This window comes from Phalaenopsis equestris, unplaced genomic scaffold, assembly GCF_001263595.1.
Source record: "Phalaenopsis equestris unplaced genomic scaffold, ASM126359v1 Scaffold000428, whole genome shotgun sequence".
Lineage (NCBI taxonomy): Eukaryota > Viridiplantae > Streptophyta > Magnoliopsida > Asparagales > Orchidaceae > Phalaenopsis > Phalaenopsis equestris.
In genome coordinates, this window is record NW_018164869.1 from 4,201,237 (window position 1) to 4,220,884 (window position 19,648).

The following is a 19,648-nucleotide window of genomic DNA, read 5'->3' on the forward strand; positions in this document are numbered from 1 at the left end:
ATTAATGGTTACAGGTTTGCAGGAAAGGGGGAGAAAAGGGGTGATAAAATCGAAGCTTTTGGTTTTATTCTGAGTTAGTTTTGGTTTGATTATGGGAGGAGTTTTGAGAAAATCGAAGCTTTTGATGCAGATCAAATCAATTAGATTATGAATAATATGGTAGGATTTTAGCTGAATATTCTGATTTTATTTAAAAGTAGTATATAGTAGGAAATGACGTAACATAATATAATAAGATAATATAGTGTCATAAAAAATAGCATGAAATAGTTTGGTTTAGTATGAAATAATATATTATAATATAGTTGAGGAAACTGCGAGTAAAATAATGGAGTATAATGTGATACTGTATTATAACATTTAAGCATATAATATATTATACCTGTATTATACTACTGTTGCATGCCATAAAATTTGTTGCAATTGAATAATAATTTAACGCATGAGTGTTATAGGAAGGGCTGACATACGAGCGATTATTGGGTGCACATAGCACAAGCAGAGCTGCGTGCGCTTTTCGATCACAGCCGCACATCGCGGTTGTCCCACTGTCATACAACCGCGATGTGCGGATGTGATCGGAGAGCGCACGTAGCTCTGCATGCGCTCTCCGCGTCCCACTGCCATATAGCCGCGATGTGCGGTTGTGATCGGAGAGCGCACACAGTTCTGCGTGCGCTCTCCGCACCTAATAATTAGACTTGACATACGCACAAATGAAAAAAAAATATAGAAGGAAGAGAGGACGAAAATTTTTATATGAAATATTTTTGGAGGGGAAAAATCGTGGTGCCTAACCTGCCCAACTAAATTACTATGTAATTGTGAGTGTTGGTAAACTCTTCTTCTAAATTCAAAAAGAGAGAATCACAAAGCAGATAATTACAAATGTAGACTTTCATGGTTGTGATTGGCCCATAACAACTGTAGTTCTTATCAATAATAGAGATAGTGGGCCACAAAAATAGTTTTTGATTGCTACGAAGTCACTAGATTGCCTCAAATGTTACATATGATAGTGATAATGACATCAAAATACAATAATGGTCGTAGTTGAAAGTCATAGTAGTTGACCACTTAGCCATCGTTGGCAATTTCAAGAGTGTTAGTTGGCCACAAGTTGTAGTGAGAGGAAGTAATGAGACCAGTTGGTCACATATGTATTATTGGACAACTATGATAGAATTTGGTTGTATAGGTCGTAAAAGATAGTTGTAAGAGCGTTACTTAACCACAAGCATTGAGCGGAGAGTTGTGATGATAGCAGTTGTCCATGAAAGCAATAATGGGGGCTGCAATAACGTCTGTTGGCTGCAACAGTCATAGTTGAGGAGCTGCAATAGCAGTGAGCCACATAGATCATAAATAGTCACATAGGTCGTAGTGGGACGTTGCAACAGTAACTAGTCACATATGCTACAATAGTATAAGTTGGCGACAAAAACCATAAATATTGCATGAATTTGGATCATTTCATCAAATGACCCAGAGTGATTCCATCAATTAGTTGAGATTTTATGATTGTTTATGTGTCCTGATAAATTTGAAATTGAGTGATATCGTGTTTGTTTGATTTATTTCATAGAGACGTTTGATTTGGCTATAAATTTGTCAAATTTAGAGTCCATTTCACATTCCAATTACCCGCCCAAAGCCACAAAAAACGGTTTAACTGTTAGATATGGGCTTGGTTTAACTCAAATTTGATAAATTTTGTTGGGTTCTTCTCATCGAGTTGGTCAGTTTGAATGTTGAAATCAAAATTTTGTATTATTTTTAATGTGAATTGTAACGCTTCTAACCACCAAAAATATCTCAAGATTTGTGTCAAATGCCTTGAGATTTGTGTCGAATGATAAAGTTATTGATCATGCATCAATTAGATTTTATTAGAATAAGTTACAGAAAAAATCTAGTAAAGTTTATTATGGTATGATGTAATGTAGTGGACTTTATATAAGTTTAATTAAATACAGATTGCAAAATTTTTATTTATAAACTAGAATAATGAGATTTTAGTTTGAGACAAGTGCGACTTATTGAATAAGCATTTATGAAGTTGTTATTAGGTAATTTTTTGTTAGAGAACAACTTATAGTGAAGTAGTATGTATGTTTGTATGATCTATTGTGTTATAGTTGTTTTAAATAAAAATTACTATAATGACTGCTTTTTATTCTTTTAAAAACTCAGAACAGTCTACTTTATCATTTATATGTCGTCGTCATATGATTTCTCTTTCCAAATAAAGCTCTCTCTTGAATCACATAAAATTATCTAAACGTGAGAGAAATTGGAAAAAACGGGTCCAAACAAATTTAAAAAAAACACATGGATGGATTATGTAAGGTTGTCTTTTGTGATAGGTTAAGAGTATTCATTTGAATAAGCTCGGATCGAAATACCTCAAAACATAGTATCCATGAAGAAAATCTCTGCATAAGTCACTCATAACTAGAGTATAAAAAATAATATTTTTGTTTGGGGTCAATAGCACTCCCAAAGAAATGTATCACTTTAGTTAATTACATATTAGGAGATATCCAAGAATACTCTCAATAAAAAGAACATTGCTTACATTATCAGGATCAGTAAATAGATCACCAAAATGATGGTTATTTCATACGAACATCTATATGCTTTCAAAGCTCTCACTAAGCTACAAGGCATAGAATGAATATCTCACATCCTGAATGAGTAGTAACTCATTGGCGTATGAGGCCCATGAAATAACCAAATCAACTCATAGGATCAAGACTATGCTTCCAGGGCCTAACTGGGTCATAATAGTAGAGGGTGAATCACAGTATCTCAAATGTGCGGTAGCTTATCTGCAATTAGAGCCTACGAGACATCAACAAGGCACAAAATGATGACATGAATCAAAAGGACTCAACAAAGGAGAGGTATAGTTATCCTAATAGGGTAGAGATGACTAGGTCAGGATACTAGGAATCCATCATCCCAAGCTATTTTGACCCAAAGTCTGTCTGGTCATGAATATAGTCGACCCAATATAACCAGAGAGTCACTGTCAATAATCTGTGAATTGCATCGTCCAAAAAAATCTCTGTATCCTTACTGTAAAAAAAGGAAACTCTAAGTCTTATGATCATATAAAGGTAGAGCTCATAAAGGTGGGATTTATACTCGCCAAATAAATTGTAAAGATGCTACTGGAAAGAAGAGAAAAAAGAGATCTAGCTACAAAGCTAAAAACACTCCCACAAAAGACTTATACCTCGTATAAGTCGAGGAAGACTCTAGCATTTTAATTGTGCTAAACAACCACCTAAGTAGAAATCTATGTTGGATCAATCAGGTCAAAGAAGCATAGGGACTTCTCCTTGAGACATGCAATATGATGCAATTATTTATAATTCTAAACGTGAAGGCCCTATTAATATAACTTGGGCGATAGTCAATTCCACGCAAAAATTCTAGTGTCATTATTAGTTGTTTTATCTTTTGTAAGTATGTTGAATCTTGATACCACGCTAAGATGATGATCCATTACTCTACCACCATAAATTTTCTAACACGCATCATTTTGACGCCTTCTGTGGGAAGCAAAGTCTCGTTCGACACTGTCTTCAACTCTTAGACATCGAGCCCCTACATCATTTTCCAATGATGTACGACATCAACTGGCGAAGGAACTTCCATTGCATCTTGAAGATCATCTCTATAGCATTCCTCGATGTGGAGGGCAATCTTTATTGCAGTCTCGAAAGATTGTTTACGTCGATGTTCCAAGCACGATTGTAATGAGGTAATCTTCTCACATCTTATTAATATGTAAGATATTTCACATCTTTTTTTAGGTTAGGGGGCAACCTTCACTGCAACATCGAAAGGTCGTTCACGTTAACGTCCTGGGCACAACTGTGATAGGGTAGTCATCCCATATTTCGTTCAGTCAACAAGTATTTGAAAATTTTTCCTAGACTTGGAGAAATTTTCGTCACAAATAATGATTTCTCAACACCCCCTCACCATACTGGAGTTCCTCTTTAACCAGATCAAGAAGTTCATCTCTTCAAGGCTCTATCCATGGACTGCTTAACAAGTTCGGTCCTTTCAGTCCTTTCCTTGCTAAGATCTGCAAATCTGGAGCATTTCCATTGTTAGAGCTAGTCGGCGTTGGGTGGTCTGCCACCTCTAACCAGTCAGCCACATTGGGCCAGCCAAATTACCCCAGTAGGCCGGTTAGCCTCATTGGGTCAGTCAAATTACTTTAAGCAGACGACCTCATTGGGCCGACCAAATTCTCCAGTCGACCACCTACAACATGCCTGCCTCAATGGGTCGGCCATCTCCAGCCGAATGGACGTTGTTGGCCGGCCACCCGACGCCGACGAGCTCCAACGACGGAAACACTCCAGATCGGTAGATCCATGTAAGAAAACGACCGAAATACCCTTCGTTGCTTCTGGCATGACTCCAGCATTGCAGTTCCATTGGTTCGTGACGAAGCTAACATTTTCAAGCCATACACAAAGCCCTCTGAATCTTTGATTTCTTGGAGGCAAATTTGCAATAAAAATAAATGACTCATAAATACAAAAAAAAAAAAACTCATAAATCACTAACAGGACTTAGTTTTTAATAGTCATTTCATAGCTTTTTCGTGGTTTGATTTTGAAGCATATTTTTAGAAGATTGTGTTAGATTTTTAGATATGATATTTGCTCAACTCAAGTCTCACTCCTTGTCCGATTTCTTTTGCTATTATTGAAAAGTTAACTTCGACGGGTCGCACAATTTGCCAAGTCTTAGTGGAATATTATTGTTGTCTTCACGGGGTAACCATCGAGACTCGCTGATGGGGTGATTTGCACCATTCCCTTCACAGATTTTGTTACTATTAGGTAGGGAATCACCTCTATAGTTTTTTTTTAATCGAGTTTCAAGATGTGGTTTGGATGTTTTGAGTGAGAGATTTTTTATTTTTCTTTCTCCTTTCTTCTTTCTAAAAAAATGAACACAAACTTAACGAAATGAAAAAAAATTATCTTTTTTTTTTCTTTGTTTGTTTAGAATTTTCTTCCTCTTAAAGGGTAAGGGAGATTTGTCTTTCTTTTTTTTTCTTATTTTCTTATTTATCTTCTTGTTTTTTTTTTATGCTATTCTCTTTTAATTTTTTCTTCTTCTTTTTTTTTCTCAGTTTAGGATTTTCTCCTTCTCGGCAAGCTTGTTCTCTTGTTGTTCATGTTCGCCAAACAATTTAGAATGTTAAATCTAAATCTATCCAGTGACTGTCCAAAGATTAAAACACGACAACTAAGAGAGAGAAAAGGTAAGAGAGAGATAAATTAAGATATTTGCGGAGGTAAAAAGAGGTGTTCCCCGGCTATTTGACTTTTTTTATTTCATTTAACTTAGAGGGTTACAAGAGAGAAGAATGAGAGATCTACTTTTACATGGGGGTTGAGAGAGAGAGATCCCTTAAGCCATTTTTTTGCAAGTTAAGGTTTATAAAAGTAAAACAAGAAAGGCAGATAAGATTACATATATGTCATTGCATTATGGAGGGCAATAAAATATATTTCAATCATTTTGCTCAGATCTACCGATTTGAAGGCGAATTTGCAATAAAAATAAATAGCTAAAAAATACAAAAAAATATAATCTCATAAATCACAACATGACTTGATTTTTAATAGTCATTTCTTAGTTTTTCATGTTTTGATTTTGAGGCATTATTTTTAGAAGATTGTGGGTTAGTTTTTAGATTTTTAGATATGGTATTTGCTCAACTCAAGTCTTACTCCTTGCTCGGTTTCTTTTGCTATTTTTGAAAAGTTAACTTCGACGGGTCGCACAATTTGCCAAGTATTTGGCGAATATTGTTGTTGCCTTCGCGAAGTAACTACCGAGACTCGCTGATGGGGTGATTTGCACCATTCTCTTCACAGATCTTGTTACTATTAGGCAGGGAACCACCTCTATAGCATTTTTCAAGTCGAGTTTAAGAATGTGGTTTGGATGTTTTAAGTAAAAGATTTTTTCTTTTTCTTTCTCATTTCTTATTTCTAAAAAAATGAACACAAACTAACGAAATGAAAAACTTATCTTTTTTTTATTTGTTTCTTTAAAATTTTCTTCCGCTCGAAGGGTGAGGGAGATTTGTCCTTCTTCTTTCTTATTTTCTTCTCTTTTTTTGCTCTTTTTTTATTTTTGTTATTCTCTTTTGACTTTTTCTTGTCTTTTATTTTTTTCTCTGCTTAGGATTTTCTCCTTCTTGACGTGCTTGTTTTCTTTTTGTTATCACATTTCACGTTTACCAAACATTTTTGAACGTTGAATCTGAATCTATCTCGTAACAGCCCAAAAAGTAGAACACGTCGATCGAGGGAGAGAAATGGTAAGAGAGATAAATTAAGATATTTGCTCTATGGAAGGTAAAGAGGGGTGTTCCCGAGCTATTTGATTTTTTTTTATTTCATTTAACTTAGAGGGTTACAAGAAAGAATAATGGGAGAGCTACCTTTACGCGGGGGTTGAGAGAGAGAGATCCCTTAAGCCATTTTTTCACGAGTCAAGGATTTTCTATTTATAGAAGTAAAACAGGAGAGACGGATAAAATTACATATATGTGATTACATTATGGATGGCAATAAAAGATATTTCAATCATTTTCTTGCTCGGATCTACCGATTTGGAGGCGAATTTGCAATAAAAATAAATGACTCATAAATACAAAAAAAAATCTCATAAATCACTAAAAGGAGTTGGTTTTTAATACTCATTTTGTAGTTTTTCATGTTTTGATTTTGAGGCATTATTTTTAGAAGATTGTGGGTTAGTTTTTAGATTTTTAGAAATCGTATTTGCTCAACTCAAGTCTCACTTCTTGTCTGGTTTCTTTTGCTATTGTTGAAAAGTTAACTTCGACGGGTCGCACAATTTGTCAAGTCTTAGGCGAATATTGTTGTTGCCTTCGCGGGGTAACCACCGACTCGCTGATGGGGTGATTTGCACCATTTCCTTCGCAGATCTCGTTACTATTAGGCAAGGAACCACCTCTATAACATTTTTCGAGTCGAGTTTCAAGATGTGATTTAGAAGTTTTGAGTGAAAGATTTTTTCTTTTTCTTTCTCCATTCTTCTTTCTAACAAAATAAACTCAAACGAACGAAAGGAAAAAAATTATCTTTTTTTTCTTTGTTTGTTTCCTCTTGAAGGATGGGGGAAATTTGTCCTTCTTCTTCTTTCTCTTGTTGTTTTTTTTTTTATTTTTGCTATTCTTTTTTGCCTTTTTTTGTCTTTTAATTTTTTCTCCGTTTAGGATTTTCTCATTCTCGACATGCTTATTTTTTTGTTATTATCACATTTCACGTTCACAAAACATTTTAGGATGTTGAATCTAAATCTATCCCATAACTGCCCAAATAATATAACACCACGATTGAAGGAGAGAAAAAGTAAGAGAGATAAATTAAGATATTTGCTTTGTGGGAGGTAAAGAGGCGTGTTCCTCGACTATTTGACTTTTTTTATTTCATTTAACTTAGGGGGTTACAAGAGAGAAGAATGGGAGAGCTACCTTTACATGGGGGTTGAGAGAGAGAGAGAGAGATGATCCCTTAAGCCATTTTTACTTAAGCCATTTTTACACAAGTCAATAGTTCTCAATTTATAGAAGTAAAATAGAAGAGAGAAAAAATTACATATATGTCATTGCATTATGGAGGGCAATAAAAGATATTTCAATCATTTCCTTGCTCGAATCTATCGATTTGGAGCGTTTTTTGTCGCTGGAGCTTGTCGTCGTCGTGTGGCAAACCAAGAGTGATCGATCGGCTAGAGCAATTTGGTAAGCCCAATGGAGGTGGCTGGCCGGCCGAAGTAAGGTGGTCGGCCCAATAGGTGCTTGGCTGCTGGCGCGACTCGTGTGACGGCGTTTTATTTGGCTCGACGAGGGTGGTGGTGACATGGTCAGGCAATACAAATACTTTCATCTTAACTCTGAATTAATTTAATATTAAATTCCTGCTCAAGCCCATATATGTTAAACCTCTTATCTATGACGTTTATCAGAGCCCAACTTCTCAACCCCTGTTCTAAATTAAACTGAATCAAACTACTATTCTCTTGAGGTAAAAATTAAAGTTTAGCTATTAGATAAGTAAATATATAAAAATTATGTGGTATGTATTTATACACATCAATTCGCACTCAACATGAATGACGCTACAAACGCCTCTTACTATATAGATTGATAAGAAGTCGTTCGGTTGAAAGTAAAATATGATACATCTCATTTCCATGCAAAATATATTTCATTTAACAATCTAAGATACGATTTGACCAAATCTCAAATCGCGTCGGCCTGACTTCATCACATCCTATCTTTTCATGCCTTACCTCACCAATCACACCTGCGTCGTCAGTTGACTCACTATTTCCCGATCGGCATCGCCCCTAATAGGGGAGTATAGGGGAGGAGGCAAGGCAGCTACTGCATTTCAATATTTATAAGTGGCAGTTTCGTAATTGTAAAATTTACATTCATGCCATCAATTCCATATATTTAGGGGTGTAAATAGGCCCGATTTTGTTCGGCTTGTTTATATTTCGAGTTCAAAAAAGTGTGTTCGTGTTATGCTTGTTTGCTTAGTTAATGGAACGTGAGTTGTTCACAAACAAATAGTCGTTTTGATAACTTTAATTACATAGCCATAAGATATTAATGGTTGGAGCAATATTTAAAAATTGTTATTTATATTAAAACATCATTTGAATCTAATTTAATAATTTGTATTCTATTTTTTTAATTAATACTTGATTATAAATCTTTATAGTCTTGTAGTCAATTAAATTTTTAAAAAATACTACTCATCAATATATATATATATAAGTGATGAGTAGTATTTCGAGCCAAAACAACCGAAAAAAGAAAAAATAAAAAATTTTGTTCGTGTTTAGCTCGTCAACTTAGCGAACGAGTTAAACACAAGCTTCTTAACGAGCCAAACACGAGCTGTTCGCGAACAACGAGTAGTTTTGACAGCCCTACATGTATTTACCCATCTTATACCTAAATTTACATAAAATATATTGGCACAAATCTCAAGATCATGAACTTATGATAATATAGTCGACTTTATGAGAATATATCTACCGATTGCTAAATTCAAATTCTATATGAACTTAGCAAATTGTTGTGATGATAAGTAACAATTAAATCAGAGTCAAGATAACGATCTATCATTGGTAAGATTCTAGTTTAGTCTCCAATTTTTACATAATTGTGATAAGAAATTTTTTTTTTAAGAAAGCAGAAATATAAATATAGTTTTTTTTAAGCCACAATATTTTTTTTACTGCCATCATATTTTAATAAATATAGTTACAACCACAAAAAAAAAAAACGAAATGAAATTTGTTTTGTGCCGAATAATTTTCTTTGGTTGATTGATATATTAATGTTTTAGCACTATAAGATAATCCAACACACATACTGGCAAGGGAAGAGCTGATAGAGGGAAAACTATGAGTTTTTACGTGAAAAACCCAAAATGGTAATAACTACGGAGCTAGTCCAGTTGAAATAGTTTCATTATGTCAATGTATATTATAAGATTTTACCGACCATTAACTAGCCGAAACCAAAAATAATATTACATGGGTGGGGATTATTGACGTGGCTTCCACTAAGGAAGTGGTGAAGACTTGCATGTTATGAAGAAAGACTAATGGTGGAGGTCAGGTAACAGATGTTGTGTAATTATCAGGGTGAAACAACGTAAATCCAGGAGAAGAACTCAGAAATTTAATCTAAAATAAATTAATCGTTTCATCTAAAATAAGGTTCCATCCAAATATAAGAATGAACATGTATATCCATGTTGATGAGATTATTGTTGGGCAGTTAGTAATTTATTCCTCTTACCAAAAAGTCCATGTTCTAAGCTCACCGATCACAAATCTCTCTTTCTCTCCCTCTATCTATTAGAAGAGGGCTTGGAAAAAGAAAAGAAAGTCTTCAAATTTTATAAATGTGATTGTAAAGTGGCATTGTGAAAAATACTTAAAAAAAAGTTTCATAAGATAATTAAAATATATTTTTTAAAATTCACCATAACATTTTATCATATATGATTACAAAATAGTTTTTCATTAGAAGCTTTTAACTTATAATGAAAATTAAAATTTCAAATAAATTATAATGACAACTTAAAATGCTAAGAAGATAAAAAAATATTCTAATTTATTAGAAAGAAAATGAAATAAATATAAAATAAGACATCAAAATATAAGTGTGCCTAGAACAAATCTTTGAAAGTAACCAATTTATCATAATAAAAAAATACATTTTAAATTAAAATGGGAGCTACACCTATATTATTAACTCTATTTAAATTTTCTTAATGGTTCCAAATAAAATAATAATAATAATAATAAATAGGCTCCTTCCTAAAATATACAGATGAAATGGTGCTCTGGTAGGTACTTTATTATTATTTACGGGGTTGACTACATTGCAGAGAAGCCGTTCCTGTCATTGGTGCATATATTCTGGCTCTGTTAGGAAAATCTTTCTTCTCTGTCTCTCTCTCTACCGAAGTCGGCACGAAAGAAGTACAGAGTAGGAGACGGAGATCCAGGTCGGGAGAAGAAGGAGGTAGGTAGGTTTTTCTTTTTCCCCTTCTCGGTTCATCCCTTGTATTTCTGTTCCCTTGATTCAGATGTTGCTTTGGTGATATCTAGCATCGATCTACAAAAGCTTGCCCTAGGGAGCTTTTTATTGTTGGAAGGAACGTATGGGGGACTTTAATTTTAGTTAATTTATATCATTTTTGTCGCGGCTGACTCTGAATTTCCTTTTGGTAGAAATGCTTATTGTTAGATCTTTTGGCTTTATTTGGGACTCTTTGGTGATCAGAAACCGAGTTAATGAGATACACTGCATGTTGTATTCGGTACGACGCGTTGCTTTTTTGTTTCAGGAAGCCATGACGTGATTATATCTTGTTTTTTTTCGTTTTGATCTGTCTTCCTTTCTGGATTCTTTTCTGAGCGCTCTTAAATAGGAAAGTTGGGTCAATACCTTCTTTATCAAGTTATAGTTTCCGATTTACAGACTATTGCTAAAATGTTATTTCTCATGTTTTTATCGTATTGCTGGTTTATTTCGGTAGTTTGTAAGTTGGGGAACATAATGCTTCATTCATAATTGTTTTTTTTTTTTTTGGTGATTTGGATCTTCTCAAATCTAAATATTGGCCTTCTGAGCACTTCTTTAGAGGGAAGGCAGATCTGGGGGACTCTGATCACTCGATTAAAAAAATTAATTATTTGCACGATTTTCTTTTTTATTTTTGGGATCCTGTGGAATCTCTTCGACGTCTTTGAAGATTAGGAACGGTAACTTGATGCCATTTTATTTTAACAAGTTACTATTTGCGACGGGAGGCCATCGAGTGATTCCAAGGTATTTTTATTGCTTTCACCTATGAAAGTTGATCGATACCAACCCTAATCGGTTTGTAATGTCTGATTTACAATTTGTTGTTAAAAGCAATTTTCAGTTTCGGTTATTCTTTTGCTTTTGTTTGCGTTACTTGTTTATTTTACTCGGCGCACTTCATATCTATGTGGATTTATGGAGAAAATATTTACATTTAGAAGATTTTGGATGTTTTGCAGAGTTGGGCGAGAATAGTGATTCGTAATATATATAGCAGAAGTGAGAATGTCACCTGCGGAGCCCTCTCGTGAGGATAATGTTTACTTGGCCAAGCTCTCTGAGCAGGCTGAGCGATATGAAGAGATGGTTGATTTTATGGAGAAAGTGGCTAAAACAGTTGATGAGGAGGAGCTAACTGTGGAAGAACGCAATCTTCTATCTGTTGCATATAAAAATGTGATTGGTGCTCGTCGTGCCTCATGGAGGATTATCTCTTCCATTGAGCAGAAGGAAGAGAGCCGTGGGAATGAGGATCATGTGGCTTTGATCAAGGAGTATCGTGGCAAGATCGAGCATGAGCTCAGCAAGATCTGTGATGGGATCTTAAAGCTGCTTGATTCTAATCTCATTCCTTCTGCGAAGGCAGCTGAATCAAAAGTGTTCTATCTCAAGATGAAGGGTGATTATCACAGGTTGTAAGTAGGGGTGTAAAAGACCTGAACAAGAGCAGTCCAAACGCTGCTTGTGACTCACTCGTGTTTGGCCCGTTAAAAAACACCAATGTTTGTGTTCGGCTCTTTTTCTTAGCGAGTCAAACACGAGATGTCGCGAGCAAAGAGTCGTTTTGACAACCCTAGTCACGCAGCCTTAGGACTTTAAGAGTTGGAGCAAGATTTAAATCTTAATATTTATATTAAATATCATTTAAATATATTTTAATATATTTTAATTTTATTTTTTAATTAATAATTTTACTTAGATTATAAATCTTTGTAGTCCTTTAAATTATAATTTTAAAAAAATAGGTGACTTACGCTAGGCTGCACTAGCAAAGAGTAGCGGGCGAACGGCTTATATATATATATATATATTTCGAGCCAAAAGCCGTATATTAACGAACAGTCTTTGTTCGCGTTTGATTTTTTTATATATCGAGCACAAAATAATTGTTCATGTTTTGGCTCGTAACCTAGCAAGTTTCTGAACGAGCCGGGCACGACAAACACAAGTTTTTTAACGAGCTGAACACGAAATGTTCACGAACAACTAGCCGTTTTGACAGCCGAGTTGTAAGGCTTTACCAATAACAAATAGGAATAAATACGTAGATTTTTGGTTCATGCTAAATATACGTGAATGATTCATGTGCACAGGTATCTAGCGGAGTTCAAGACTGGAGCAGAGAGGAAGGAAGCTGCTGAGAACACACTTTTAGCTTATAAATCTGCTCAGGTGGAGACCTTTTCCTCAGTTTCTCCACTTCATTATGCATCAATCAGATTTTGCATGTAGGAGAAGCTGATTTATTTAGCAGCTTATTCATATAATTTGAACTATGTGATCGTGTCTTCCTTTATATTTATTTTGTTCATTTTAAGTTTACCTTTTATTGATTTGACGTGTATGTGTTTGATATATGCACTGTTGATGATTTGCAGGACATTGCATTGATCGATCTAGCCCCAACTCATCCAATAAGACTGGGGTTGGCGCTGAACTTCTCAGTTTTCTATTATGAAATTTTGAATTCTCCAGACCGTGCTTGCAATCTAGCAAAGCAGGTGTGTTTCCCTTTCCAGTTTGCTTTTCCTTCTAGGAGCAGCCAACTTGATTATCATCTTGAGTATTTCTGCAACTTTTATCTGAAGCATATAAAAGTTAGAATACTTTATTTGTTATAGAAAAAGTGAGCGACGCTGGTCTTTTAAGAATTAGGTGACAAAATAGATAGGTAGATAGATATATAGATACATTCTGCCTCTTAGTCATAATATTATATTACAATTTCTTTTTGTAATTATATGCTTTGTTCTGAGTAAATTTTCTATTTCATATAAGAAAATTTACTTTTCTATTTCATATAAGGAAATTTTAAGTGTTAAGGTTGATAAAAATATCTTTTGAATTAAATTTACTCTAAAGAACTAGAAGTAAAGAAGAAAACTAAACACCAAAATTTTCTAAGCCGCCAAAATTGGGATTGTTGCATCATATTCAAAACTGATTTTGAGAAGTGTTGTGCAAGTCTTCTGAAACCGTTTTTGCGAACTGTTGTTTAAGTCTTCTTGGTTTGGGCTGTAATACTCTCCCATCCAATTTCTTTGTATCAATGCAGTAATTCTGCACATGTTTTCTATGCATTTTAGTATTTTGTTTGGTGCTTTAGAGGTTCAACGTTCTTTTTTTATATATTTTTATGTACCAAGTGTTTCCTGCTTTGAATTTTTTTTATCTGACAGTTGATCTGTACATATGATAACATGTTTGAGATTGTCTAAAGATACGATTCTTGATGTCCTTGGTTGAGTAGATTTGCTAAGTAGGTTTCAGCTTGAAATCTGAAGTATGTTTTGTGTAAAATTTAATAGATAATTTTTTGAACTGTTTTTAGATGTTTAGGGTTTAGGGAGGGCTTTATTTGGTGTTTTTGTTTATATATAGATTTTTAAATGCAACTCACTAAAAGTTGACCTAACATATTGTAGCAAGCAAGTATGATTTTACCATTTTTGTTGGCAGCATGTCCAGTGTCAATTTGTAAGTCGGAGTAAAGTTTATAATTGTCCGCTTCATGAATTGTGCTAAACATTGATTCTATTTCTGTAAAATTTTGTCAGTCTTGATTCTACAACTTTAACTCAGATACTTATTCTTTTGTTATCTCGTGTATTTCAAAATGCATTTTAGTGTGAGGTAAACTTAATTTGTTTTGTCCTTGATTGATGCAGTTAAGTGTTTTAAATTTTTAAGGCGATTAATTGATAGAGGATTGTGTGTTTTACTGGGGTTCTAGGGGTGCAGAAGTTTGAATTTTGGATGTTCATGTTTTATTTGATTGGTTAGGACTTTCAAATGAGAGGTTTGAGATGTTGGCAGCTAATTAATAATGCTAATTTTAATAAATTGGATGTATGGATTGCAAGTTAAAAGTGTTTTATGTAGAATAATCACAACAGGTGGATAGCAAGTTGAACTTTGGGGGGAGAGGCCTGCCTCTGTTTTGGGAGATTTAATTTGGTTTAAGGTTTTGGAAGGTGGCGGTGGCATGGGAGAATGAGTTTAGGGACGGAGAGAGATAGATTCAGGTTTGCAAATCTAAGTTTCATTGATTTACAAATCAATCCAAAAGTCGACTGCACCAACTCTTTATAAACACAAGTTTTTGCAAGAGATTGAAGTTATTTCCCTTTGAAGTAATGACGTTGTAAATAATATATTAACTGTTGTAGAAAAAAAGAAAAGAAAACAAATAAGAAAACACGATAAAACTTCCTCCGCAAAGTTCATTTCAAATCAATAGGGGGCGCTTAAGGAACTTTAGTTGAAAACTAGTGAAAACCGCCAAGGTTGGGAAATTCCATGAATCTTTAGCAATGAGTAGTCAATTTGTTGTGATTCCAACAGAAGATTTTACATTTAAAAAGCTCCACTTAAAGACTCCCATGTACGCGAACAAAATCTGAAAATTAAGTGTGATAACATAAATTATAAAATTAATTTAGTAGATTTTAATGATGGGCTTTAATAATTGATCTAGTAATATGCTTTTCAAAATTTATGGGATTGTTTTGTATCAATGAAAGTCCATCAATTCGAGCAACTTGGCTGACCTGTTCACGTTGTGTTGTCAAAATTTATTTGATGCTTTATAAATTTATTAAGATTTTGTTAAGGTTTTTATTTTGCAAAAAAAAAGAAGGGTTACCTCTTTTCTTTTTCATTTCAATTCTTTTCGTTTTCGGTTGTGTTTTTGTTGATTGGGACTGCAGGCTGTAGCCTTATACTTGATTTGTGGTAATCTACTGCTTGTTTAGTTTTGTTTGTGTATCCAAATATTCCAAGTGATTGATGCAGGTTAAGCAGATAGGTTCAGGTCTTGGTCAAGAGAATGATAAATGATGAACTTGCTCAAATCCATTGAATTCGCCTCGATCAGCGCAAACTCAATTCTATCTCAGATAAGAAAGCAAGTCGTCCACCTTGGAAGCTCGCCATCCTTTGGAACTTGCACAATCAAACTAGGGTGTCAAGTCAATTTTACGGGTTGGGTTTGAATTTGACCTGACTCAATCCCGATTTATTTATTAAACAGATTGGAAATTCTAACTCTATTCAAACTCGTCTTCATCTTAACTAACTTGAACTTGCCTCAAACAACTCGTTTAGCATAAAACGTAATGATCATTCTTGTTAAGTTTGAGTTTTTGGGTAAGTTCGGGTTCTTGGGTCAAATTTGGTTCACATTTAGTTTGTGTCAACGTGAATCCAGCCCAAAAATTAAGCAAATCAAGGTTCTAAACTTGAAACGGGCTCGAAAGTCAATCAAGTCATCTTGACCTGAATATTTTGTGTCTGGTTTTCTAGTTGTATGGTTTTTAACAACCAAAGTAAAACCTTCTTCAATCTCATATTCTTTTGTTGGTGACTTGATATTTTATTTAGTGTTTAAAGAAACTTCTAAATTTGAGAATATAAAATTATTAGCAAAAATAAGAATTGACTTTGAAGGATTCTAAGAATAAATTAAAGAAAGAGGAGGGAAAGTTTCAAATGAATATTTTTTGAGCTATTTATAGAAGGAAAAATGGATTTCAAAGTATCGTACAGAAGTTTTACTTAATTACATAAGATTTAAATAGACAATGAATTTATATCTTTGATATGATAGCATATTAATTTAAAGGGGTGTTAGAGTCAGATTCATATCAAAAGTAATTCATCGTGCACAAAGATTTTTAGTTCATTCTCAAATTCGGCAATGAAAAAAGAAGGCACTCATCCTTATAAAGCTTGCACTGCTGGATTAGATATCGCTCACTCACACAGTAAGACTATAAATAAATTGTCTAATTGGCGGGAACGCCCATCAGGAATTTGCATTTGTTTATTGCATAATTATATCGCCTCCTCACACGGTAAGACTAAAAATAAAATTTCTAATTGGCAGGCCGAGCGGTACACATAAAGGAATTTGTATTTCTTTATTGCATAATTATTTTGCTCTTGAAGTTTTCACATCAACCTGATCTCATTAATGACTTTGATAGGCACAACTTTTAAGTGATTAGTTAAAGTTGTTAATCTTTCTACCTTGCTTTCAAGGTAAACTTTTTTTTTTGGATTTCTTAGAAAATTGATCCTGGTAATCTTCTCGGTTGTTACCAATTTTTCTGAGTGGAACTCAACTTGCAAGACGGCCGTCTTATTCTTTAAAGCCTTAAAGTTAATAGCCGAGTGTCACTATTTTCTTGAAGAACTGAAAGTTTGAAATTGACAATTGTGCAATTTTCTCCATTTTTTTTGCTTTTAGAAGTTATGTTTTTTATCAGTGGAATTGTTGAATCAAGTACCCAAGCATTATCAATGTGCCGATGTCGAGAAAAATCTTCATTGTAACTTTTATCAGTGTTGAACCTTGGGAAATAGATGCCAATACTGCTAATATCTGTATTTGGAAGTTTTTTTTTGAGAAGTTTACGCGCAGCAGAGCAGGAATTTCAATTGCAACATTCCTTTTCCCACCCTTACCTACTTTTATCTTTTTTAAATAGATGAGAGGAAGATTCCATGAAATTTTTCCTGGCTCTTTTCTATCGTTTGGTATTTTTTGGTTCAGCATTTTGGCAAAAAACTTCTTAATGCTGTTGATGCTTTGAAGAAAAAAAAAGGAAAGCAGTAATGATTTTGAAAGAATTTAGGGATATATTTAATTATTCTTTTATACAAAAGTTATAGAAACATATCAAATCATGATTAACTCATATTAAGTTGCTGACTTAGCAATATTAGAGATTTTATTCATTTTCATATTATGTTTGCACTTGCCTTTTAAAGATAGAAAAGAATTGGAGAACAAAATGCATATCCAAATATTCCATGTTCTTGGTGTAGGTTAAGTTGGAACATAATTCGGTTAAGACAATGGTAAAAAATGAACTCGCCCCAATCTGCATGAGTTTGCCTGGATCATCATGGGCTCACAAAGATCATGGTGAGCTCACCAAAGCCTACTCATTTTAATGTTTTGTTTGGAGTAGTTGCCAAACCTTAACGGTATTCATCCTCGCTCATATTACTCGCTCAGCTCAGGAGCTATTTTCAGCAATTCTGAACAGCCGATGACTTTATGTAGACTCTTTCAACAAAGTCAACATTCTTTAGCAAGTCAACAATTTTAACAAACTAGTGGTCCCAATTAAGCTACACACCACTCGTATTAAATCAAGTAATTATTTTGCATTGTTAGATGTTTTTTTTTTGTTACTATTGCTCAATATTTTGCTTATTCTATAATGCTTTAATGTGTATTTTAATCCATATATTGGGGGTCGTGGGGACAATCCACTGGAGGCAGTTTCCTGTTTACTTAAACTCATTATGATGAAATTTTACTGCTTTTCCCTCTTTTTTTCTCTCACAAAATTTTTTTTATCCTTCTTCTCGTTGGATGTGTTCATAAGGTTCTAGTTTCCTCAGACAATTTTTAGGTTCAGTAGTTTGACTAAACGTATGAGTTTTCTTCTACTATTGTCCATCAGCATTTGGCATATAGCATGGGAAACATGGAAATATTATATGAATTTTTTTAGCATGATACCCTTTTTAAGGGCATGATCAATTAGTTAGCGGACATACTAAAATTTCAAGCTTTGTTTCTATATCAATTTTCATATATATATGGGCAATTATAATTAGTTCGAGACCATACCATACATATGTCATTTAACCAACTATTATTTAGTACTCGAGACATGAAAAATATTAAATGCGAAGGTTTTTGTTATTGGTATCACCTCATTTTTATTATTTTTACATTAAACTGACTCTTTTGCGCCTCAATAAATATGTAAAAACATGTAAATAAGATGGAACGCCAAAATAACATATAAATATACTTAAATACTTAGGTTTTTATATCAAGAAGCCTTTTATCCCACTAAGTGGGATCTTTTTTTTTATTATTTGATAAAATATAAGATAACTCCCCATCATATTTTTTTCAAGTGAAACAGTGTTATTTTAATGCTTACCGGAAAGCAAATATTAAAATAGCTAAGATTATCTCCTAAGAAGGCTCTTTTCATACGCATTTCATGTGAATCCTAGCTTTGTGTTTTGTTGTAAATGTTTTTTAATACATAAAATGACCTATTAAATAGGCTTCTTCACATCATTTAATCTGTCTTTCTAAATTGAAATATTACAGCATTTTAGATTGCACAATATTCAAGCTTCTCTCGTTCTAAATTACCATCATTCTATCCCATTCTAACATTTCATGAAATTTATTTTTCTCTCTTAAAAGGCCTTTGATGAGGCTATATCCGAGCTGGACACATTGGGCGAGGAGTCGTACAAGGACAGCACATTGATCATGCAGCTCCTCAGAGACAACTTGACACTGTGGACCTCTGATATAAATGTAATTTGTTTCTTCATAATTTGATTCATTATATGATTTTTACAAAAGCCAAATGCCTGATCCAGACAAAACCAATTTTTTTCTTAATTGTAGGAGGACACTGGAGATGAGCTCAAAGATGCCCCAAAAGTTGAATCAGCTGAGCCCTAGTTTTCAGGGGACTTGGTATTTATGTTGCATTCAAAAGCCATATATTTTAAAGAACTCTGTCGTGTGGCAAAGTTACTTCATTTTTCATTGGATGTTTAATTTATTTATCATTGGTGGGGTTCTGCTTCTTGTAATATAGCTATCATTGTGATTTGTTTGTGTTGCAGATAATTGAAGCTTTAAGATCTATATATGATATTTATGTTGGTTCTTGTCGTAAATGATATTCAAAGTTTCGACGATATAGAGAGGCATCCTTTGTTTCAAATCACACACAAATGATGGTTTTAAATAATTCATTCATTTTATATATTTATTATATGTTATTGGTTGATATTATTACTGATCTATGTAGCTGGGTTGCCACATCTTTTTATTAACACGTCAGATGATTCTCTGATAGTTCCTTGCCTTGTGAGTGGATTGAGTTCACTTGTTCT

The 19,648-nt window shown here is 33.8% G+C and overlaps 1 protein-coding gene across 2 annotated transcripts; it reads left to right on the forward strand.

Moving 5' to 3' along the window:
• Window positions 1-10,468: 10,468 nt before the first annotated feature.
• On the forward strand, window positions 10,469-19,429 carry LOC110027423 (14-3-3-like protein). Of its 2 annotated transcripts, none has more exons than XM_020728866.1 (6): window positions 10,469-10,634; window positions 11,656-12,108; window positions 12,790-12,868; window positions 13,075-13,197; window positions 18,942-19,058; window positions 19,152-19,429. In XM_020728866.1, exons 2-6 carry the CDS (start codon window positions 11,702-11,704, stop codon window positions 19,206-19,208), a joined length of 783 nt encoding a protein of 260 aa, XP_020584525.1. In that variant the 5' UTR covers window positions 10,469-10,634; window positions 11,656-11,701; the 3' UTR covers window positions 19,209-19,429. The 2 variants fall into 2 exon arrangements, with proteins under 2 accessions (XP_020584525.1, XP_020584526.1); XM_020728867.1 differs by having other exon boundaries at window positions 10,469-10,630.
• Window positions 19,430-19,648: the final 219 nt, after the last annotated feature.

Excerpts from the sequence above, each read along its gene's own strand:
- LOC110027423 (XM_020728866.1), top strand. The coding sequence starts at position 11,702 with ATGTCACCTGCGGAGCCCTCTCGTGAGGATAATGTTTACTTGGCCAAG. Across the intron at positions 12,109-12,789 it reads ATGAAGGGTGATTATCACAG|GTATCTAGCGGAGTTCAAGA; the intron begins GTTGTAAGTAGG and ends TCATGTGCACAG. Across the intron at positions 13,198-18,941 it reads CTTGCAATCTAGCAAAGCAG|GCCTTTGATGAGGCTATATC; the intron begins GTGTGTTTCCCT and ends CTCTCTTAAAAG.